Source organism: Bidens hawaiensis, unplaced genomic scaffold (genome assembly GCF_021521415.1).
Source record: "Bidens hawaiensis isolate Kalapana, Puna unplaced genomic scaffold, B.hawaiensis_p1.1 tig00004759_1, whole genome shotgun sequence".
NCBI lineage: Eukaryota > Viridiplantae > Streptophyta > Magnoliopsida > Asterales > Asteraceae > Bidens > Bidens hawaiensis.
Genome location: NW_027491296.1, coordinates 761,243 through 787,171, shown reverse-complemented (window position 1 = coordinate 787,171; position 25,929 = coordinate 761,243). Strand labels below are relative to the sequence as shown.

At 36.3% G+C, this 25,929-nt stretch overlaps 1 protein-coding gene across 1 annotated transcript in view; it reads right to left on the bottom strand.

Annotated features, from left to right (window-relative positions):
* Positions 1 to 4,614: 4,614 nt before the first annotated feature.
* Positions 4,615 to 25,929, bottom strand: part of LOC143627992 (uncharacterized) — a 34,093-nt gene continuing 12,778 nt past the window's right edge. The window contains exons 3-14 of the mRNA XM_077097691.1: positions 24,142 to 24,288; positions 23,905 to 24,000; positions 22,959 to 23,039; positions 22,745 to 22,863; positions 22,090 to 22,191; positions 21,834 to 21,950; positions 20,847 to 20,909; positions 20,676 to 20,742; positions 20,071 to 20,124; positions 6,172 to 6,258; positions 5,718 to 5,756; positions 4,615 to 4,792 (exon numbers count right to left, since the gene is read on the bottom strand). Of these exons, the coding sequence (XP_076953806.1) occupies positions 4,673 to 4,792; positions 5,718 to 5,756; positions 6,172 to 6,258; positions 20,071 to 20,124; positions 20,676 to 20,742; positions 20,847 to 20,909; positions 21,834 to 21,950; positions 22,090 to 22,191; positions 22,745 to 22,863; positions 22,959 to 23,039; positions 23,905 to 24,000; positions 24,142 to 24,288 (1,092 nt within the window). The 3' untranslated portion in view covers positions 4,615 to 4,672. The remainder of the gene's footprint in view (positions 4,793 to 5,717; positions 5,757 to 6,171; positions 6,259 to 20,070; positions 20,125 to 20,675; positions 20,743 to 20,846; positions 20,910 to 21,833; positions 21,951 to 22,089; positions 22,192 to 22,744; positions 22,864 to 22,958; positions 23,040 to 23,904; positions 24,001 to 24,141; positions 24,289 to 25,929) is intronic.

Here is a 25,929-nt window from a genome sequence, read left to right as displayed (position 1 = left end):
ATATTCAGACAAAAGGGAAAACACGAATCAAGTGTGGATGTGTTTCTGAGATGATTAGGATCATTTGTTAGGTTTTACATCTTATATTATGGTATAATTGATTCTGGATTTGAAGTTTGACTTTCAGTGTTCTTGTTAATTTTGAATTGGACTCGAGATAGTCAACATTGAGCATTATTGGTGCCCATTCGTTAGAGGCTAACGAATTGAAACTCATTCGTGTTCAATTCGTTATTAATGAATTAACGAATCAACTTCTTCTTGAAAATGATAACGAATCACTTCCCATTCGTTTATTAATTCGTTATCTTTTCAACAATGATTCGTCATGTTTAATTCGTGTTGTCTCCATGATAACGAATTAGCCCATTCGTTGTAATGAAGCACCTAATTCGTTATAACGAATCAGTCAGGATAACGAATGACATTTATATATTTATTTAAAATCAAAGTTTTAAAATGATTTTGTATTATTTACTTTTCGTGTTTACTAAATGTCGGGCTTATATATTTTTAGTTATGACTGACAAGCACGTTCAGGAACCTCCCATTGCTGAGCAACTTGTGGTACAGCAGCAACAGGTGCCAGAACCTCCATTATTACCATTCGACAAAAAGCATAACATTTGTGCTTTTGTCAGTACGAACTTTGCCGACGAAGATCTATTTGGAGATGATCTGGCCTTCTTAATTAGATCTTGTATTCATTTGCTGTAACTGCGAGACCATCTGTTCATTTCAGCATTGTTCGTCTATTTTGGAACTCAACACGTTACATCGAGTCTAAGAACTACATTGTAGCTGAAGTCAAAGGACAACCTATCACTATTACTCATGGAGTGATCATACGGGTGCTGCAGTTTGGGGATAACATGGATAACCCGGGTGAGTTTGATAAAGAGTTTATTCGGGGGTTATTTAATCGAGTGTTCTATGTTGGCGATCTTGACATGTCCATGTATAACAAGGCGTAGTTGTGTCCCACATACAAGTTCTTATTGCATGTTCTCATACATTACCTTGGTGGACGGAAAGGTGGATTTGACGAGTGCCGTATTATGCTTCAATCGGCATTCGTCGCACTGATCTTGAACAAGCCTTTCAACTTCTCGGAGATGATCTTCTATCATCTCAAAGAGAATTGTCTTGTCAAGAATCGACGTGGAAAGTTTTTGATGTATCCACGATTTATCCAACTGATCATTCAAGACTTGATTCCTAATTTAGCGATTGATCAGACATTGGTAGATGATGTGCTGAAGATGGAGCATATGACTGCTGATACTGTCAAGATGATGAAGTCGTATCGGAGAGATCCTCATCCAAGGACCAAGCGCTTGATTTGTCATCTATCGGATCTAGCTTATGAATGTCCTTCTAATGATCGTCGGATCCATGATGATTCAGATTCTTAGCGTGAAGAGGGTTCAGGTGGGAACAATTATGATGGTAATGATGGTGGAAACGATCACCAACGACGTGCTGAAGTTGAGGCAGTTGTTGCTCAAGCTGCTCAATGAAAGTGAAAAGGAAATGAGATGCCAGTGGAGAGTCATCTAAACGTCAGGTGACCGAAGGTGCTGGTATATCGTTTGGAGTTCAACCTCCAAGGTCGTTTGCTCCTCAAAGACCGGTGGTGCAGCTTACTACTAGCACCCCAAAATTCACATTGACGACTACACTTACTTCAGATCCTAGGCTTGGTATGATCCCTCAATCAGTTCTATCTACAATACCAAGGCCTACTACTGTGACATCGGTGGTTTCACCAACACCGAAATGACGCCTCCACCACCTATGGGTATTTCATTCATGAGGCTTAATCGTCCTCAAGGTCCTGTGCAGCCGATCCCTCTATCTTTCCATGCTATGCCACAGGAAAACCAAATGAATATGCTCATGAGTTTGATTCACCTTTATGAGAATCAAATGGCAGCTAACCGTCAAGCTCAAGAGCAAATGCTGTTAAATCAACGAAAATTGATGAGTTATATTTCTTTTTGTCAAAATGAGACCAAATCCCTCCGTGATATTGTTACTGCTCAGGGGGTGAAGATGAAAGAACAAGAGGATCTCATTCTACAGCTCACATGCAAAGAAGATGTATTAAAGAAGCTGAAGAATGATGATGAGGATCCTGATGCCTTGGGTGCTGGTGGTAGTGAGCAAAAACAAGCTCACGGCTCATCCTCCGGTGCCAGAATAAGTGGGGCTGCTGGTGATTTGAATAAACAGTTGGTCGTTTATCAGGACTCAACGAATGCAAAACCAATTGAGTTAATAAAGGCTAATACTATTATAGTTATGGATAGTACGGGGTGGTTAGGAGCATGGTGAATGCTGATGAGATAGAAGAGGGACAGTTTGTCGATCGGTCCTTGACACGCTAGCAGATTTCAATACTGTTGGGTCTTAATAATGAAGAACTTGATGCGTTAGAGGCCGAGGATGATGTTGAGGTTGAGAATGACGATGAAGTATTACATAATACGACGATTCCGATGAATACGTCGTTTATTTATGAAGATGAGGAGGTTGAGATTGAAGATGTGACTGCTGAGGAATACCCTAATCTATTTCAAAGATTAAACGTTGATCAAGGTGCTCCTATATTTACTGAAGAAAACGTTAAAGCAGCTGAAGACCATTTGGATAAAGTGTCAAAGGGTAAAGGCAAAAGGTTTGAATCGAATCCTGATCCGTCTGTTGCTGATATTCAAGGGTGGTTTGCGTGCAGAGACAAAATGGCAAGTAAGATTATCGAGGCGTACAGATATGTTGATAAAGAACATAAGAAGGATTCCATTGTACGTGCTAAAGCTAATCCAATGACTTCATTCAAAGCCATGTCGAAAGTGAGAGGTGATATTGTTTCATGGCTTTACGATTCTGAGTTAGAGGTCTGTATTATTAAATGGGAGAACAGTGTTCGGTATTATGAAAACATTACTGACGTTCTCTCATTACCGCGTTGGGGTGTACGTACCCTCGCGTGTCGACCGTCTATTAACTGTGGTGGAAATCGTCGAGCATAATGGTTTCATCAACATTTTCTCTTCGAGGTAAACCACGGGTTTAAATTATTTAAGCCACAGATTCCGATCCGTACGCATATTGACAAGATAGATCCAATAACGGGATGGAGGAAACTCGTGCTTAAGGTAAAACCGCCAAAGACAATGAAGCATGTACCAGTTAAAATGCTTCATCAGCATATTCAGTTATCTTTCAACCTTTGGTATTATGATAATCGTACTGGCGAGGCCATTATTGTTTTGGGAAAAGGTTTGAAGACCGAGCTTATTAAGATCATCGACCCGATGTGGCTCGTTGATTTAACTGAAACGGACAGTGACGTGCTGTTCAAGAATAAGATATTAATAGAGCGCCGTGAAGATTATGAATGAGCTATGCAGTTCCAGTGTGTCGTACGTGTATGTCACGAGTACGGGGTTCATAGATGTCGGGACTGGCAGACTAAGCGCTTCAACTAAATTTAAGACAAAGAGCTCAAGACGACGGGGTGTCTGTTAGTGCACGGTTTTGGCGTCTCGAGTCTTTGTATTTATCATCTTTGTATTTATTATTAGTATATTGAATATAATATTTATCTTTATTAAGTTAGTTCGTTAATGTAAGGCTTGTTCGTCAAGGATGTTTAACGAACTTGCCAGTTCATTTAATGTAACACCCATTCGTTAAGGATGTTCAACTAATGGGCTGATAGTTCGTTATGTATATTCCCATTCATCATGGAATGTTGACGAATGGGGCATAACGAATCATTGATTCGTTATGTTTCCTTATTGAGTCTGTAACGTTGACGAACTGGACTCCAATTCTTTACGGGATGTGTAACGAATTGGATCCATCTTCTACATATATAGAGGGTTAGTCCTCTGATAATTTGAGTATTGATTGATAAAGTAATAAATCTCTGTCCAAGTTTCTCTCGATAAATTCTGATGCAGCGGTAAAACGAAAATGAAGATCGAATCACGTTGATTCAACGAATACCCATGATGAACTTCCAAAACCCTAAAAATCTCACCCAAAGGTCAAGGAAAAATGAAGAGAAAATGTAATTATTATAAAATTCAAGCCTGCCCATCCAGATTACATAACTAGCATATAAATAAAGAGTCTAATACGAAATGGGCCTAAAATGGGCCATGTGCCGAACACAAACCCAAAAACAAAAACATAAAAAGTGCTGAAAAAACATAAAAAGGCACAAAACTTTATTTAGGAGACGTTTTTAGGCTTCAGATAGGGGCCAAACCGTCGTAGGCTGTTTTTCACAATGTGCTCCTCGTTTCAAGCTTCGATTTGACTGGTAATAGGCCTGAACGGAGCTTCGTGGGCCAAGTTATGCCCGTTTTCGTGGGCCACCTTTTATAGCGCGATCTTCGGCCTCCAAATACATAATAGCCCAGTCTTCAATACTTGGGCCCACATCAAATTATTCGCTTAATATATTACTATAATACACATAATACACCTAATACATACACATATATATATATTAACACCGATTAAGAGTGATACAATGAACTAAATCCTATTAAGGTATTAGATCCGTTAAGGTAATTGATAGATCTAAGGTATTCACATAACAACAACATATATATACTCTCAATGTCTTATCAATAAAAGGTGGGAAACAATGGGGTTACATTATGCTATAGTTCCAAGAATGTGGGTAAGGATCAACCCAATATTCATCCTCTTTTGCAGCATCTTGCCATCTTTTTTTGTATATCTTGTATTCATGATGTGATTGCCTTCTTACCTAAGTAACATCAACTTAACTAGTCAAAACCTTAATCAGTTAATCTACCATGCATACAACCTAAAAATTGCTTTATAAAAAAAAACAGGCTTTTATTCTTTAGCGTGATTGCTTATTACAAGAGTTTTGGAAAATCACTTTCAGGAGAACATACTTTCAAGGTGTTCCGTGCTATGTTTCTTTCCTCTTTGATGTTTTACTATTATTACTATACTTTTTCTTGCTACCTTTTGTTATCCAGCCGCGTTCGTGCCTGAGTATCATTTAGGGAAAGAAAGGAAAGGAAAAGGTGGGAAAGAAAAGATTGGTTGTGTTCCCGAGTTTCATTAAAAGATGGAAAGGAAGAAAATAGAAAAACGTGTGTTCCCGAGTTTCATTAATGGAAGAAAGGGTAGGAATTGAAAGGAAAAGTAAGGATAAAATGGAATGTTTTGTTTCCTTCCAACTTGGAAGGAAATGAATGGAAAGAAAGTTAGTAAAAAGAAATGAAATGAATAGAAAGAGAAAGGAAATGATTCTTTTCCTTTCCTTTCTCTCGTTTAATGATCTCGGAAACAAAACGTTAAAATTATTAGCAATATAACTTATGTTACTTGGATATTAGACTTTATATATAAAAAAAGGGTTTTGGAGTTGGGGTCTCGTTGGAATCACAACGGGTAAGGTTTGAACCCACCTCATTCTTCACGGACCCTACGAGTAGTTTTATATGGGTGGGATTTTACAAGGTATGTTTACTTGTTTTGAGTTTATGGTCCGGCCATATAAAGTACCCATTTTGACCTCTTACCCAACTTGCCCATTTAGGACCTCGCTTCTCGAGATCCTTGGAAATGTTGGAGTAAATACGTGATTAAACGTAACATTTTCTTTGAATGTGGTCCTCAACTCTATACGTTTTGGATTTTACATGATAAAAGAATACTTCTAGCCTAGCATTTGGTTCTGAAGCATCAATGTTTTCCTACAAACAAAGAAACATACCTATTAAGATCCCACTCACAGCAGTAGCTTGCAGTGTTTGTAAGAGGGGTTGATTTTGGCACATTTTCTTGAGCTTGTAACGAGTTGAAACAAATAATTTTTTTAATCGGGTTTTGGTTGACCCAAAACTATTTTTTTACACTTTTAAGACCTTAATAAATAACTTGGATAGCGGCGCAGCTTGTTACTCGCTTACCCATTATCCAGATGTAGTTTGGTTTATGTTAAATGTTAATAAAAATTTTATTACAACTATAGTATTAGATTTTGAATAAAGCGGCACGTTGTATGCTTATACATAAAATTCGGTGATTAAACCTTTTCATTTGACCCAACTAAGATAAAACATAACTGAAATCGATTTATTCATAATAAAACAAGAAGTTATGACTAACCTTGTTTTGATGCTCCCCAAAGGTTGGGAGACCATACTGAACAATGTATTCAGCATCAACCACCCCAACATTTTTTGTTCTCTCTCCCTATCAAAGAAATGCTAGTGTCACAACAACAAATATGCAGTTTGTATATATTCTTTAGAGTTAATTGTGGTTTTTGTCCATGTGGTTTATCCATATCTGTAGTTTTAGTCTAGTAGTTTTAAATTTACGAATTTCATCCATGTGGTTTCATTTCACTTGCAATTAAACCCGAATTCATTAACCCCGTTAAGTATGGTCGTTAAGCCCATCAGCGTGCCCCTCACGTGAGGGGTAGTTTTGTCCTTTTACACCACAAATAAACCCCATTCCTGATTCGCAACCCCCTCACATGAAGGGTCGGGGTGTAATTGGGGAAAAAAGGACAAAAATACCCCTCACGTGAAGGGCACACTGATGGGTTTAACAACCATACTTAACAAGATTAGTGAATTCTAGTTTAATTGCAGGTGAAATGAAACCACATGGACGGAAATCGCAAATTTGAAACTATTATACTAAAACCGTATATTTGGACAAACCATAGGACGAAAACCGCCGTTTACTATATTCTTTTTTACTTATTTATAAGCGTTTTTAAATTGATAACATCATAAGAAATTTCATATGTATAAATTTGTTGCAACCAATTTCATAAAGTAAAAAAATAAAATATACTACTACAATTTTACATTTGTAGTAGTGGAGGGGCTATAAAATGGGGTGATTTATGACATGTGACGCCCTGTAAGCAAAGAAGGAGTTTTGTTTTGGAATGCAGTGGTGTTGTATCCCAATATATATCTATATTACGTTATAATGCATATTAGCATCCTTTCATCTGCACCTAAGACGCTTGTATATTTATTATGCCTTCACCCTGCCGTCGACTTTATCCCTTCGATCCATTAATGCTCCGAGAACCATTCATTGTATGCTTTCAATAATCAATAACTGAAATCAATTATGGTATTCATCGTATGCGTTCAATATCAATATCTGTAATCAATTATGGTGCAATCAATTGACGGGTTAAGAGCAGGTGGTTGAATCGTCGCCGGTTACGATTGACTGATTATTTCATCACTGAAAATGGTTATTTAAAGGAGAAATTACCCTTTCATTGAAGACGCCAACAGGACACACAAAATCGTTTCCAATTAGAAACCCCCCCCACCCATCAGGTACGATTTAATTGGTTTTTAGTTTTTTAACTCGTAATATTGTTAGTGTTTGGATGTCTATTCAATTGAATTTGTCTTCACGATTTTGTACAGTGGTTTAATTGGACAAATTACTATGATTTATCATATCATTCAATTGGAATTTGTTGAATACCATATATTACATATACGTACCATATTTTACATTATAATTCAATATTGATGTGTCGATTAATTATCATTAGTTAATGTCACTAAGACGATTAATTGGAATTTGTAAGGTAAACTGTAACATATGCATTTTTAAGGTAAACTATAGCGAATTCGAAATTATAGCGAATATAATTTAAATTTGTATAGTGGTTCGATTAGGGTGTAATTTGGTTTGTGAGCGAATATAATTTAAATTTGTATAGTGGTTTGATTGGGGTGTAATTGGGTTTGTGCATGTATTTATGTTCAATGATATTACAAATGTTGTTTCTCTATTCAGTAATAATTTGAGATCAGGTTTTGATGATTTGTTAAAATGATTAAGTGACATTATCTACTGCTTTTGTAGGTATGCATTTAGATAGTATAGGCTTGTTACTTCAAGGATCTATGAAGATTTGGTCTTCACTATGATGTGTTTGTGTGTGTGTTTTATTTTTTTTTTTATATAGAATTACCCAACTTGTCTTCTGTAGAAGTATTACATTTTTGTAGGAAATATTTGTTGATCTCATACTTTTTGTATTAATAGATCGGATCATTGTTGTAAGAGGAGCTGGTCTTCTCCTGATGAGACAAGGCGAAAACGTCAAATCTTTGGGGCATTTCTCATTCTTTATTGTGAAGGTCTACTTTACTAACTACTTATTCTTGGTTTCTTGGTATGCTTTTTTCATTACCTATTTGTTATGTTGGTTTAGGAATGCCAACCCCATGTTATTCCAACTATTAATGCTTTTTATGAAAAATATCTTAAATTCAATTCTCTCCCATCTGCAAGTGCTGTAAAGATTGCCTAGGATTCTAAATGTTCACTTTAATATACATTTTTTTAATTTAATAATTATCATTTGAACATTTCTATCTTGATTTTGAATTCTCGGTAAGTAGGTTGATGAGAAGGCAGAATTTGCAAAGGTTGGGAAATTATACAAAGACTGTGTTTGCTTAAGGCGGTGCGAGTGGGCTGCATGTAGTGAGCTTAGGTTTATTTTTAGTTTAATATTTTCTTTTATTCCTTCCAACAAATTTTGATTTATATAAAATTTATTCCAGACTTTTGGAATTTACAAATGAGGGATTCTTATGATTTTAATTATTAGTCCTGATAAGAAATGTCAAAGGTTACAGCTTGATGTTTGGTTAATTTTTGATAATTATGTTTCAAAAAGCGTTTCTTTCATCTTGAATTTTGAAATAAGGTTCTTTTTGTTGTCAACCAAGTTGAAAATGAGATTTTATGTTGCCGAAATTTACGTTGTTTCATAATTTTGACTATTTTGGTCAAAATTGACTTTTTTTCATTACATTAATAAAATCGTTCTTAAAGAGAAGTTTTTTCTTTTATTTATTTATTTTTTGTGAAGTGGATTACGTTCTAAAATTTGTTCGTATATGAGCCAAATGAACTGAGTGAGTTTATGAATGAGCCGGTTTCGCTCGAGTTTTTCAAGCTGGCTCGGTTTCTAAAGGAACTGAACAAGCTGGCTTGTTTGTGAACGAGCTATTTGAGTGATTGTTTCCAGGATATGGTTGATTTACCGGGTAAGAAATTGATTTAACCGATGACCGCACAACGAATCCATGAACATCCAGGTAAGTTTAATAGGCAATAAATCTTAGACATTCATCTTTTATATCAACTATTAACACATTTTGTAACACATGCACCTAAGTACCTGTATATTTTCATGCGTTGTATTCATCATACCACGAGCTAAATCTTTATTGAGTAAACGACTTTAATTTTGTTCATTTGTGTAATTCATATAAACTGTTGTCAAATTTAATTTCTTTCGATAATTGTAATTTGTTTTGAGAAATTTGATTTTAGGATCTTTGACATATTCCAAACATGCTTTCTGACTTATTTAACATTTTATTTCCTTTTGTTTGCCTCATTTGAGATAGTGCATATCTGTTGACTGTTACTCAAAGTTATCAATATACTGTAACACAAAACTAATCTTTATTTCTTTCCTGCAGGGTTTGGTGTTCTTATTAACTAATGATCTTCTAGATTGAAGTATGTTTGGACCCATTTAACCATATCAACAAAAACTGATGTTCTGCTTTGTCATTTTAGTGCTCCAGACTGTGAAATTAATCTTGGCTAAAGGTAACCAACACTTTGTTTGTGATTCACGCACACTTGTAAAACTATATAAGAAAAAAGGGAAGATTACCCAACAAGTATGAATAGTTTTCTTTATATGTGTGTGTTCGTGTATATATATATATATATATATATTTTAGAGTTTCTAATATTTTTAAACAATCTATTAATAAAGTGCATATTTTATGCCAGAAGCATCAGCAACAGATTAAAAGAAAGGATTCTTCTGATTGTTTTACATAGTGGAGAGGTGGGGAAAGTGAGTTTGCGGTGGTGTTTACAGTATTGGATTGAGGGTTTATAATATAATGTTTAATGGTGGTCATGTTCAACATTACCGCTGGAGGTTCGTAGCAGTACAAGGCTTGGCGGTTTGATGCAAACATGTGTGTTCTGTGATGAGAAGGTACATTATTGGATGACCGTCTAGCAAATGTGTCGTTTTCTGAAGAAATCAGCTTTTGAATGCCTCGTGTTGGTATGGAAAGTAGATTTTAAAAACATGAGCTGGTGGACTTTGAATTAAAATATTTTTTGATGTTGCATTCTTTCTATTTGTGTCGACTTTGGATTAAAATACTTATAATGTTGCATTCTTTCTATTTTGTGGAATGACTTTGTAATCGGTTACCGTGAATATATGTAATTTAGGGCGTTCCAACTTCAACAAAGCGCACATACTGAAGTGTTCTGATCGGTTACCTCAATTACGTTTGTTGATTTAAAAAAAAAAGCTTAAGTACATAATTGTGTTAATTCATTTTTTGCTAATGATATAATCGTGTGTATCTATATATGCATTTACACGTCAACTACCACAGTCACAAATCGTAAACTCATCGAAACTAAATTTAATTATAGCAAATAAAGGTACCATAACGAACCAAACAACTATCGACCATATTCTCGTTGTGTCCCGCCGCAACGCGCGGACACTCTTACTAGTATATATATATATATACATATATATATATATGAGGGGCTACAAAATGGGACAACTTGTGTCATGTGGCCCCCAGTCAGCAAAGTGTGGGTTTTTGTTTTAAGGGTGTAATGGTGTTGTAGCCCCATGTAAGTATATATATATATATCACACAAACTTATAATAATAATATAACAAAAAAAATAGTGGGCGACAAGAACTCCTCGCCACCCCCCCCCCCCCCCCACACACACACACATTTCGCCCCTTTCTAGCCTCTATGTAACGGTGTTCCTACAATTTGTAGCCTCAAAACTTCTATTTTCTCGCCCCATTAGGCATAGTCTAATAATATTATAATAATATTTCCAAAACAATGGCTGGCGACAAAAACACTGTTATGAAAAACGACCACTAGCCGCAAACAGTAAACAAAAAGTGCGGAATTAATCTTCGTTTAGCTAAACTTTTTCCCGACCCGAATGAACCAATGAGGATATGCAAAGAAATAGGGTAATTTAACAGTAATAAGGACACACAAATTTAACATGGAAAACCTCTCAAGGAGAGAGTAAAAACCACGAGACTACTATAGGCGCTTCAAATCCACTCTCACCAATAATAGCAATACAAAGTCTTCTCTAGATAAAACTAGAGGCATACACAAAACATCATATACTTGGAACAAACAATCTTCAAGTATATGGAATCAAACTACAAAAGAATACGAGTAAGAGGTATCACCAACGAGAGAATAAACCGATCTCTGGCATGTCTCTTACAAAAATTTTTATTATTAGACAATAATTATTAATAATAGTAATTAACCATGTAGTATAATATTTGTTATGCTTTCTCATGGGCAAAAAATACCCCAACAACTATCCCCCTTTTTGTCTATGAGAAAGAACTCACCACCCCGGCGAGCGAGCAACAAATCTTCAGTTTCTCCATTGCCAAAGATTTGGTCAACATATCGGAACAATTATCATCGGTGTGAAAATTTATCAAGTTCAAACAATTTGTCTTCAATAGCACCTCTAATCCAATGATAACTCACATCAATATGTTTTGTTCTCATATGATATATAGAGTTCTTAGCAAGGTGAATAGCACTTTGATTATCACAAAGAACCGCTAGCGCTGTTGCATAAAGCCAAGCTCTTGCATAAATCTTTTCAACCACAATAATTCTTTGCATGCTTCTGTTGTTGTCATATACTCCGTCTCGATAGTAGACAAAGCAACACACTTTTGCAATCTTGACTGCCATAACACGACTCCCCCTGCAGATAACATCAATTATCCTGAATTGGGTTTCATGTTGTCTGTATTTCCTAACGTATCAGAATCCGTGTAACAAACAAGCATCGGCTCCCCATTTCCAAATGTTATACCCAATTTGGAAGTACCCCGTGGATATCTAAGAATCCACATATCTACTTCCCAATACTTCTTACGCGGATTTGACAAGAACCGACTAACAACACCTACTGCATGGGCAATATCAAGCCGTGTACATACCATTGCATACATCAAGCTTCCAACCGCTGATGCATATGGAACATCATCCATCTCTTCAATCTCTTTCTCAGAAGTAGGACAATCTTTTTCAGTTAACTTAAAGTTGAAAGTAAGAGGTGTACTAACCACATTAACTTTAGACATCTTGAATATGCTAAGCACCTTTTCAATGTATTGCTCTTGTGACATTTGCAAATTCTTTGAAGCTCTATCTCTAGTAATCCGAATTCCAAGAATATTCTTAGCTGGCCCCAAGTCTTTCGTAGAAAACGACCTGCTTAACTCTTTCTTCAGCTAGACAATTCTTTTTGCATTCTTGTCAACAATCAACATAAAACAATAAAATGATGAAATCATCATCACCAAACCTCTTAAAGAAAACACAGTGATCAGACGCAGTCTTTCGATAGTCTTGCTTCCCCATAACTGACTCAAATTTCTTGTACCACTGTCTCGGTGCTTGCTTCAAGCCATAAAGACTTTTATGAAGTTTACAAACATAATCTTCTTTAACTTTAACCTAAAAACCATCAGGTTGCTCCATATAGATTTCTTTATCCAGATCACCATGAAGGAATGTTGTCTTGACATCCATTTGCTCAACCTCACGGCCTAGGTACAAGGCAAGATTGGTGGTCAAAGGGTCCAGTCAACGAAAAGGTATTGATTTTGATGAGCTTTTTCTCCAGTTGTGAAGATGAGTTCCATTAGGGTGATCATACAAGGAATTCATCTCATATTGCATGGATTCAACCCACTCTCATTTATGCTTATCTTCTATGGTCTCTTTATAATACCTGGGCTCTTTCCCATCAGTGAGTAAGACGTACTCACCAGTCAAATAACGAGTAGAAGGTTGACGGTCTCTCGTAGACCGCCTGAGTGGGACAAACGCAGGCATATGTATTGGTAACTAGGGATGAATATCCTCATCCAATTCTGCCCGCTCTTGATTATCAACATTATCGGTACCATGTTGTTCGTCATTTTTAATTATCATCTTCGTGATGTGATTCAGTATGTTGAGTAGGAGTAGGATCCAAATCAATGAGATTATCAGTGTACTGAGGAACTACTTGTGTCTTCTTAATATCTTTCAAACTCTGATCTTCCACAAACACAACATCACGACTTCTTACAAGCTGTAACTTCACATAAGTTTCAGACCAAAACTATCAATTTTCCAAACTGCAAGGGCTAAAATGAAAATTCAGATTTCCTGACCCATCGCGCTACGCGATTGATCAGAAAAGAGCCTCATCGCGTACCGCGATCGGGTATCTGACACAATGTGACACGTGTGCCACGTGGCACACGGTGGCAACGTTTTCCACCACGTGTCACCACGTTGCAACACGTCTGCCACGTGTCGCCACGTGGCACGGCGCCTGCCACGTGTCGCCACGTGGCAGGTCTAGTGTATGACTGGCCAGGCCTACGTCGCGGTACGCGACGGGCCAGCCAAGGGACCCATCGCGTACCGCGATGGGGTCCAATTTCAGCCTATAAATAGAGGGCTAAGAATTCAGATCCATCACATTCCAAAACACACACATTACTCTCTCACTAGTCTCTCTCTAAACCTCGAAAAGCGTGCCCTCGATCCACCTCGTTTTGAGTGCCCGATTCCTCGTTTTCCGTGCCAATTATCTAGATATACGTACCATTTTCCCGACAACATTCTAATCAAGAAGGAAGTGTTGTCCCAACGTCTTGACGATCATCTCGAAGCACGTGCTGTGAAGAGTTGGTGTCTCGATAAGCGTGTCGAAGGGTTGATCAAGCATGTGTTGATAAGGAGGATAGAGTCGAAGTGTTGCCCAAGTGAGTAGAGTGTATTGAGCCATGAAAGGTAGGCATAATGCCCGAATAAAATAATAATAAAATATTGGAAGGTTTAATACCCCAAGTCGGAAGTATTCTCGATAAACAAACAAATATATAACAAAGAAAATTAAGAAAAAGAAAAATGAAATATATATATGAATATATATATATGTATATGATTATTCTTTGTTATAAATATATTATTTAGGTATATTAAGTGTACTTAAATAATAAAGAAAGAAATACGTTTCTTAAAAAAGAAGAAACGTAGGGTTTTTATGAATAAACTAAGGGTTTATAAATATTACTTTTTAACTAAAGGTTTTAAAGTAAAAAGAGATAATGAACTAAAGGTTCATTAAGATAAATAAGACTAAAGGTCTTAAGCCGGATCGTGTATCCGACTAACAAAAGTTATACCCGTACTATAGGTGCGAGATAGCAAGAGAAAGACTCACAGACGGTGTTGGAAGCCGATCCTATTGAAAAGGTGAATACGCCCCACTTTTACAAACTTGTTTTCAAACAAACAAACGTGTTATGTGTAAAACTTTACATGAGGCTACGTGTCTCTAAAAGCATTATAAATAAGAGTATAAGCTTAGCCCTTAGGCTGTGGTATACGTTTGTCTGGATCCTTACATATGTGGAACGTGGTGGGCACATCGCACCACGCTTGGTCACGACCTCCAGCCACGATCGGCCAGACCTAAGTTATGTCCGAGTGAGACTGACCATGTGTATATTTATGGTACCAAAGTTATGTCGAAATGTTGCGGTGTTTTGCTGAGGTAACCTAGTGTAGAGACTCGAGTTTATGATGATTGTTTAACTTGATTATTCCTAAGCCAAGATGGGCCGAGACTTACGTGATCTCGAGGGGTAATTAAGTAAAAGAAAATATTTTAACGTCAGCATATTCACCAGCTTTCGTTGCTGACGTATTTTATAACATTTTGCAGGTAATCAAGATTAGAGCTTGAAAAGACGAAGAAGCTCAAGAATCTGATGGATCGGATAATTTTGTTTAAATATTAAAATATGATGGTTTTGTAAAATATATAAACAAGTAAATACTAAACGAGACTTTCGTCTCGTCTTTCTGTAATGTAAATATTTACAAGTTGATCCTTATATTTTATAATAGTCTTCCGCTATAAACCGTAACTCTGATTTATATACAAACATAAGTACCAACTGTTGATCACACTCCTAGGCCTAAGATGGGGGTGTGACACAAGCTTCTTTGAAACCGGATCATATAGCTTATATCCAAACTCATCTTGCCCATAACCAAGAAATATACATTGTCTGGACTTCACATCAAGATTTGATCTTTCATCTTTGGGAATATGCACAAATGCTTTGAATCCAAAGACCCGCAAATGACGATATGAAACATCTTTGCCACTCCAAACCATGTCTGGAACATCATTATGCAAAGGAATACAAGGAGAAAGATTAATAACATGTACATGTACTTAAAGCTTCACCCCAAAAGAAATTATGCAACCCTGCATGTGAGAGCAAACACTTAAACCTTCAAATTCTGTTCATCCGTTCTGCTAAACCATTCAACTGTGGTGTCTTAGGAGGTGGAATTTGGTGTTGAATACATTTCTCTCTATAATAAGCATTAAAAGGACCAATGTATTCACTTCCATTATCTGTACGAATACACTTGAGCTTCTTCCCAGTCTGTCTCTCAACTAGGGCATGAAACTGCTTATAAAAATCAAATACTTGACTTTAAAGTATAAACCCATACCTTCCTCGAATGATCGTCTATAAATGTGACAAAATACAAGCAACCCCCAAGTGTTCTAGTCTTCACAGGACCACATACGTCTGAATGCACCAACTCGAGTATACTTTCTTTTCTTTGAGGCGGATGACAATGAAAAGAAACTCTCTTTTGCTTACCATTCAAACAATGAGAACACTTCTTCAAATGAACATCTTTCACACTGGAAAATGCATCTTTCTTCAATAAAATAGACATCCCTCTTCCACTCATGTGGGCAAGTCTCTTATGCCACATATCGGTCACATTAGAATTCGTCAATGAATTAACCGAGTCTCTGGAAATCTTTGGATTTGCAATGTATAACTTTGAAGTTCTTTCACCTCTTGCAACGATCAACGAACCACGAGTGAGTTTCCAAATTCCACCACCAAAGGTAATGTGAAAACCATCATCTAATGTGCCTACGGAGATCAAATTAAGTCTAATATCCGAAACATGTTTCACATTGTGTAAAACCAAATCCATCCCAGTATCAAACTTCAAACAAACATCCCCACACACCAACGATCTTTGATAGCCCATTATTACCCATCTTGACATTCCCAAAATCACCATGAGTATAAGACGAATAAAAATTCCTTTGTGATGTCACATGACAAGTAGCACCACTGTCAACAACCCAACTCGAATCATCACGTGCAATGTTCACCCTATCATAATCACAACAAATATGAAACTCTTCGGTGGCAGTGTTAGTTTCAAAAGTACCTTCATCACCATCATCTTTCTTGTGGTTGTTCTTTTTATTGTTGTAATTAGCCTTCTTGTTCTCCTTTTCAATTGTCTACAATATTTTATTGTGTGCATTTTCTACCACAATGATAGCACTCAAAATCATCAGACTTCCCTTTGCACTTACTGCGGTGCTTTGCTCAATTACACGGACCTCTACTTTGGCTTCTCCCCTACTTTCGGTAACTAAGGCATCTGACTGTCCTACCTTGTGACTTTCTTCTCATCTCTTCATTTATATTACTACCTTTAGCCAAATCCATAGTAATAATACGGTTAGCTGCGGGATTGAACAACGATGTCCTAAAATTCTCCCAAGAATCCGGTAAAGTACCAAGGACACGAAATTTTAACGTGGAAAACCTCTCAAGGAGAAAGTAAAAACCACAAGACTACTAGAGGCGCTTTAAATCCACTATCACTAATAATAGCAATACAAAGTATTCTCTAGATAAAACTAGAGGCATATACAAAACATCATATACTTGGAACAAACAATCTTCAAGTATATGGAATCAAACTACAAAAGTATACGAGTAAGAGGTGTCACCAATGAGAGAATAAACCGATTTCTTGCACGTCTCTTATCTTCACGAAACACCAAATCCTTGGAGCATAAAAACCTCCCTTTGTAACACTATTCGGCAGAAGTGAAAAATACCCCCAAAAGAAAAATTCTCTAATGTTCTTTTCATATATCTTTTGATGTCGTCCGAACCAAGAATACCTTTATATCCTTTTTTTTCATGTTCCACACGTGAAACTCACAAAAAACACATTACCATATATATGGACATGGGCCCAAAAACTAAAACACCAATTGGGTTTGGTGTGTATACGGTTGGAAGTAATAGAACATATTTTTTTATTTATTATTAGACAATAATTATTAATAATAGTAATAACCCATGTAGGATAATATTTGTTGGGCTTTCTCATGGGAAAAAAATACCCTAACACCCTCCTATTGCCCCGGGGGGGGGGGGGGTTCCTTCAAGAAATTGCTCACTTATCACCCATTTCATTGCCCACTACGGATAGTCTAAGTGATAATGTGAACAAAAGTGTGCACATTTAGTTTGTTTGGTGCATAAAATGTTGGCTCACTTGTTGGTTGGCCCGAGTGTAAGGCACAACCCAACAATTAGGGTTATATTATATTTGGTAATGTTTTGGCTCGCAAGTTAGGTTAGTCTATATAAACCGAGTTATGGTTAGACATTTGAGTTTGTGAAGTTGGTGTAACCAAGTTAGCGTTCATCAAGAGTCAAACCGAGTTAGGGTTTGAGAGTATGTAATCAGTTTTTGACTTATATTTTCTGATCAAATAAACGAGAGTTAGTCGTTTAATTCGTGTTTGATTATCGATCCGGGACTTAAATTGGTATCGGATCCAAGTTCAAGAAATCGATAATCAAGTTAACTGTGATCGGTGAGGCGGATCAGGTAAGGAATTCATTCGGGAAAAAGCTCGAGCAAAGGAAAGAACCCGCTTAGAGGTCTGTGATACTCAATCAACAGGGAAGTGAAGTAATATTGATGCCACTTTGAATTTCGAGAAGTTTTTAATTATTTAGCCAGATGAGGTGTGATCGGAAAAGGGCATCGAATTGGACAAGTAAGGTTCAATCGAAGTGTTTTTTTTCTTCTTTTACAAGATTCAATGATCGAGTTGGCTTTAACCGAGGTTTGATTTATTTGATGAGCAAGTGGGTTGGGTTCTGAAACGTTGTTCGGGACTGATGGGGGTTATATACCATCAATGGAAAGTAATAAAGAAGAGCGTATAATCCAATCCAAAGCGAGTGGGGGATATCACTGAAGGTTCCAAAGCCTAACGGAACTAATTACATCACATGGGCAATTGTTGTGGAAGCAATCTTAGATGATCAAGAGTTATGGGAAGTTGTTCAACCGAATGAGGGTGCGGTTATCGACGCGAAGAAAAATAAAACGGCAAGAGAGTTTTTGTTTCAAGTAATAGAAGGTGATATTCTTCTTTAGATTTCTCAATACAAGAATGCTCGAGAAATATGGGCCGCTTTAAAAGCACGATATGTTGGGGCCAAGCGAGTTCAAAAGGCTCGATTGCTAACGTTGAAAAGTGAATTTGAGAAACTCAAGATGGCGGAAAACGAGACCATTGACGAGTTTGTAGGAAGGTCCGCTCTCTGACCACAGGATATTCTTGTGTTTAGATGGGTGGGGGGGGGAGCATGCTTGTGTGGACCTTACTGGAGTGTCCCCTCTCGTCGGGCTTAGGGACACTGGGTTTGTTGCTAGGCAAGCGGTGCTAAAGGCTGAAGCAGGAAAAATTACTAAGCATGATAAGGCGTGTGTTGAGAATCAACATGCCTTCATCACTTTTGCTTTTGATACATTTGGGTCTCTTGTCCCCGATGCTGCTTCGTTTTAAAAAGAGTTCAGCGGGTCGTGCACAGTAACTCAGCGACGCCGAAGAACGATAACTATGTTTTCAGTAGGATCGAGTTTGCCATTCAAAAGGGGGTAGCGGCGCAGCTTGTTGCCCACTTACCTGCCTCTCTGTTGTAACTGGATCCTTTTTCTTATTATTAAAGATAAATAGTTTCCGAAAAAAATAGGAAAAATAACATGTATGGTTTCAAAGGCAACGAGTCTAAGTTTAGGTGTTCGAGCAAGATGTATTGCTGAAAAAGTTACTGGATGCAGTTCGAGATAAATAGTTTCAACTAGTAGCCTCAATCGAGCAAAGTGTTGATCTTGATAGTTTGATGTTTGAAGATGTTGTTGGAAGAGTTAAGGTGTTTGAGGAATATTTAAAAGGGAGAGAGCGTGCTTCAAATTATCAAGGTCGGTTACTTTTCAATCGGTCGGAAAGTAATTACAAAGGCAAGTTGTATGATCAGTCCGATAGCCGAGGTAAGAGTTGGCCGAGTTCACAGGGACGTGCAAGAGGCCGTGAAACCAGAGGTCATGACCGAGAGGATGAGGATCAAGATGGTTATGAAAACCGAGAAGGTCAACATCGTGGGTCAAGGTATACATGTCGAAGAAGAACGAATGATCGTCAATGGAGAAGAAATGATATGTCACAAGTTCAGTGTTACCGTTGTGATGAGTTCGGTCACTTTGCGTCTACGTTTCCAGAACGTATGAAGAAAAATGAAGAATCTAATTTGAACAAAATTGATGATATTGATCCATCTATATTTATGATAGAAGGTGATTAGAAAACAGTTTTTCTTAATGAAGACAGGGTGATTCCAAAGCGTTTTTAAAACCGAACCGATGGAGAAAGATGTTTAGTATCTCGACAACGGAGCATTGAATCACATGAATTAGGGTTATATTATATTTCGTAATGTCTTAGCTAGCAACTTATGTTAGTCTATATAAACCGAGTTATGCTTAAACATTAGAGTTTGTGAAGTTGGTGTAACCGAGTTAGGGTTCATCAATAGTCAAACTGAGTTAGGGTTTGAGAGTTTGTAATCAGCTTTTTGAGTTATATTTCGTGAGTGATATAAACAAGAGTTAGACATTTAATTCGTGTTTGATTATCGATCCGGTACTTGAGAAAAGGAAGTACCTGTGCACAATAACCAAACAGAATATCTAGTCCCCATGCATGGTTCAAGTCATTCTGCAAAATAAAAAATATTTTTTTTAAATAAATAACATATCAAATATGATTATTAAAATAACATTACTTCTAAATATTATTTTTGTGGTTTCTAACTACGGCTTTGAGAAACGGCATTCAAAATCGGCCGTGTTAGGTGGATCAGGCGGATCGGCTAGTTTGAATCATTTTTTTTCTCAAATTATTAGTTTGTATGAATACCATATACATCCGTACTTAAAATATATATATATATATATATATATATATATATATATATATATAATTAATAAAGGTTAAATGGTGTTTTCAGTTTACAAAGGTGGTTCCAAGTTTTATATTGTACGAAATAATTAACCACCAAACCATGAAAACCGAACCATCTGGATCTCTAACTAGCCAAATTGTTTCGGTTTGGGCGGTTTGATCTATTGAACAGTTTTTGAACACCACTACAATTAACGAGACCTAGATGGTTACTGTTCATTGAATAAAAAACTTGTGAAATCTAAATACATATTCAATATTTCAATGTATCTGTAAATCTTTCTAGTATTAAAGGAAAAAAATACCTGTATCATATACCATACACATCGCCAGGCAGCTTTGGAAAACACAGGCGCCATCAACTCTACCCACCTAATTCGTGTTGTTAAATATTTCTATTATTAATGTGTAACATTGCATTGGTATAAAATTAAATAATAAATAACAAAGTTAACTGATTAACGTGAAGTTTATACCCTGCGCAAGGAGGATAGTCATTTGTGGGGTCACATCCGTGCTTGTTACCAGGTTTAACCCTCCTAAAGATGCAGCAAACCAAAATTATTTACAAAAATGCCCCACCTGATCAACACACACATCTGAGCCACAACCATAGTGTAACTATACATCTTACCAATATTAACAATAAACGTTGCGGAAACATTAATGGGGCACGTTCGTTTCATAACTAATTATGTCGGGAACCACAAGAATCAGATAATGTGCCTATGCATAGTGCATAGAAGATAATCTGATGTAGTGGGAGAGAAACACAGGCACGATTACATAGCATGATAGCCGTCTAGTGTATTACATTCAAACAATAGGTACAAATTCTACACGAGGTTTTTGCGGTTCTTAACGTATTATTGGTTCTGAAATGAACGGCCTTCATACATATATTCATATACACATATATTTATAATTTATATAGAAGAATGTTCATTTTAGAACCAATGACGTATTGTGAATTGCAGTTACACATCAACTATTGTACTATTTGTTATACAAAATGACTAAATTGTATGTTGCTTTCAATATCTGAAAAAATAACTGATAGTATTTTATCAAAATTCCTATACATGCATTGATATGCATACATGCACATTTTTTCATTTACAAGAATTCATGAGATGCGATGAAATCAAACAAAGAATGGAGAAAGATAAACATTGAAGTGAAATGTATATGCCATATACACACTCACAGTTTTTAATATACTATTAGTTTCGAAAAGAATGCCCCAAGAACATGTTATTTTTGGAACCAATTTTTTAATGAGAACTGCGAGTACCAGACAAATAAATTCAACATAGTGCATTTATGATTTAATGAGATAGTAGGGTAGGCAGTTATGTACCGCCTTCTGTATCACAGTTAAAACAAGATGTCCAAGTACATTATATGGTTCTCACATTTCTCAACATACGTATTCTTGCTTCTAAAAGAGAAGAGAGGATAACCTGTGAACAATTGAGTTGCTCCACTGTGCAGTAATTGTATGATGCACCTCCGATTTTGTTGAATCAAGTGCTGGTTGTGAGATTTCAAGCCCTTCATCTTTAACTATCGACAAATATCTGTGAATATCAAACAACTAAAATAATATTCAATCACATTTCTCATAGCATTTACCATATGATCATAATAACATGTAACGTTAAAAAGTTTTCTTCAGACTTATTATGTCACAAGTTTGTATTATAAGAGACACCATACCGGTCAGGGTCAAAATTGTCAACTCCAAGATCTTCATCCCATAGAAAAATATAATTGTATTCAGCAACTATATCCGGATGTAAAAACCGTTTCGCAAACCACCTATGAAACGTGATTAAGAACATAAACTAACCGAACGTTTAGCGGAACCGTTTGGCGGAAAGTTTTTTTTACATTTGTTCGTTTGTTAAACGAACAAACATGAATAAGGAATTAGGTTTGGTTGATTAAATAAACGAACATGAAAAGAGGCCTCACTCATTCAGTTGTGTTCATCAACGTTCTGTAATGTGTTTATTTGTCCGTTCACGTTTGTTTGTTAGTTTTGGGTAGGTCACTAAAGGTTTCTTGTATTTTATACATTTAGTTTATTATCCTACATTTATCTTTTTAATATTTTTTTTGTGTTCATTCGTTCGCAACTTCACATTTGTGTTCGTTTAACGAACAAACATGAACAAAATCATTTCCTTTATGACCGAACATGAACAAGAAGTTACATTCAATCATGTGTTTGTGAACCGTCCGTCTGTCCAATCAAGGCTTAACGGACGAACATGATCAAGGTCTCGTTCTGTTCGGTTCATTTACAGACCTAATTTACATAAGCATGAAATGGATGTGAAAAAAAATACATATTTTGTTTTACAGTTACCATTTTGTTTGATTAACTGCTGAAACATGTATCACACTATTGGCCCATTCTAGATCTTTCCATTCATCAACAACACCATCATAATGGAAAAGCATCACACTGAAATCACTGGACAAAAACTGCATTAGAAGAAAGTAATTACCATGTGTTTATGATAAAAAAGGTAAATTATATAAATATAAAGAATAAATAATAAGGTGAATAAATGATATACCTTCCTAACCATTTGATCTACCGTTTCCTTTTGTTTTATACCAATTGCACCAGTAAATAAGCTTGTTGTAGAATTTACTTTCTGTTGATAAAGAATACATGTTAATTACATCGTTAAACACTAAACTTTGTGAAAGTACAAAAATGTTGCATTTAATTTTAGGACAGCCCAATGAGGGTAGAAATTAGGCCAAATCACTCATGATACTCAATATTGGTTTGCAAAAAGCTCAAATCAAGCCGAGCATAAACGAGCTCAAGCTTCACTTATTGAGCTCTAATTGGCAAATAAGCATCAAGGAGCCTTTGTTTATATATATTTTACTTAATGTATTTATATAATAATAACTATTATATATACATATGATAAAAATAACTATATACTATATATTGTGTTATATATAAATTATAACTAAATATATAAAATAATTAAACATGTATACAAATCAATAAAATCAAATAATAAATGAGCCGAGTTCGAGTCGTGCTTTAGCTTGAAAAACTACTCACAAGTTCGAGCTTGAAAAATAAAGCTTAAAACAAGTCGTGCTGAAGCTCTCAAAAGTTAAATGCGCTAAGTTCGAGCCTAGTTGAGCTCAAACTCAGCTCGTTTACACTGCTAGTAGCAATTCGTCATGTTTTAGAATCTATAACTCTAATAATATGGAGGAAGAGGATCGTTCGGTACATAACTAATTTTAAGTAGAGAACTACGAGTATTGCATAAACACACATACCTGTTGTTTTAACTGTGATACGTAAGACGGTTATGTAACCACATAATCCACTCTCTTTCAATCTCCCACTGTTTTGTGGGTATAGTGTATAAGTGCTTATGCAGTTATCAGTTTCTCCACTAAAAACTAGCTATGTGTTGAAGATGTTATGCATGCAATTATGCATATGTGTGTATAAATTTGTAACATAAGTAAACTCTCAAAGTATACCTTACGAGTACCCCATAGCGGCTGCATTTGCAAGTCAGAAGTATTGGCAACAAGTCCTTTAGGTAATGGCTCGCTTCCGGGCAGACAGTATTGACTCTTGAACAGAAAAATAACAGCTATAATAATAATGATAGTAAAAAGAATAGATATAAAGAAAATAAAAAAAAACAGTAATAACGCCATCGAACACCTCTGCAAAATTTTGTAAAGATCAAACAAGTGGCGGGAGAGAGAAACCTGAGATAAGCATATATGCTCCTCCTCGTGTGGTTGCGGTGGCGTTTGTGTGTACTGTTGCAGTGGCAGTTGCGATGGTGGCGGTGTGGGTAGCGGCTGCAGTTGAGGTTGAGAGATTGGCTGCTGTTGTGTTGGTGGTTGTAAGTTCTATAGGAATTGAAAGTTATCAGTAGGGCTAAAACATGAATGTATTGACTTTGACTTTGATTACGTGTACCAAAATTTACAAGATTATCATATGTTGAACAAGAAAGGTATATTGATTTTATGTGTTTACATAAGGGATCTACATATAGAGTTAGATGTTGCACCTATTGTAAGACTATGGTTATTATAATTAAGTGAATGACTAATCTAATACTTCCCCACACAGCTAACGACGGGAAAAAGTTGTTATACAAGATAAGTGCATCGAGTAAAAAGACAAATCTAGAAGTTCACAACTTTTTAAAGATATTAACAATCTCCTCATTTGTCACATTGAGTGAGTTATTATGCAACAAAATGAAAATCAATTTCCACATTCTTCTTGTGGGCATGAAACATGAGGAAGAGCCTTGAAGAAGGTAAGTTCAACAACTGTGTCCACAAAATATTTATATTTGAATTTAGTATATGAACGAGAAACTATGTGTCGTTTCCGTTTAGACCTTGAGAAAAGGTAAAATTCCAAACATATGGCACTCTGCTCATGCTCGTCAATCAAAATCTGACAAGGCCTTTAGAACTTTGTGACCCAGCGAAGGCCTAAAGTGTTGATCTAAAAACGTGTTAAAAGTCAACGGTGCCATTAGAATAACATACAATCTGTTTATTTGCAGACTAATGGCTGCAGTCAAAGTATTTATAAATGAACACACTTTGTTAACTGCAAATGTGATATCGGAGCTAGAGTATCTACTGAGGTGCACCAACAATAACCGGACCAAAGAAAGTAGATTAAGTAGAACTATAAATTAAAGCTAATGGCTAGATGTGGTCGGATGCGAGGATATAAGCTTAGTTCGGTCTATTGTACAAGGTTCAAAATGTATTTCTTTTTGAGGGTGTATGTACCAGCAACCACGTGGATGATTCAAACTGCCTAGTGCTAGGGTACTCCTCAAGGTCTAAGTCCATGAGAATAAACGGGTCGATGCCATATTGGGTCAAGTAATCCATGTAGGCCACCAATTACGATGTTTGATGTTAACCATGAAGCCACCTCACATCCAGTAAACTTGTCCGGAAGGCTTATGCACCATGTCTTTGCAGTTTTTCTCATGATCTTTAAATTTTGCAAATTTTGTTTATCTCATTCTTTGTGAGTAAACGTTTTTCGACTGCTATTTCAATATTGTCAATATTGAATGGTGAACTTTGGAGTCTTGATCAGAATTAAGTGGCGATCTGTACCTTATAATGATTTAAGTTGCCCAACGAGTTAGTTTGAGTGGAAAGCCTATATCTTGATCTATATATGTTTCCATGTTCGTTGCCTTTTTGTGAAATATAGCCGTTGTCAAAGTTGTGTACATCATTTGGTATCAGAACCTACCTTACCGCACTCTACCTTTCACATATTTCTTTTAGTTGTTAAAAGGAGCCCAAGACCACACTTGATCAAGCTTCACTCCTTGTGTCCATGGAACAAGAGAAACACAACATCGCACAACAAATGAATTTCGTGCAAGATTAACTTCAAGAATTAACGTTCATGGTTCGAAAACAACGAGGTGATAGTCTCACGCCTCCTTAATCTGGCGATGGAATATACGAAGATGATGGCATGCCCCATGTCATCGAGTA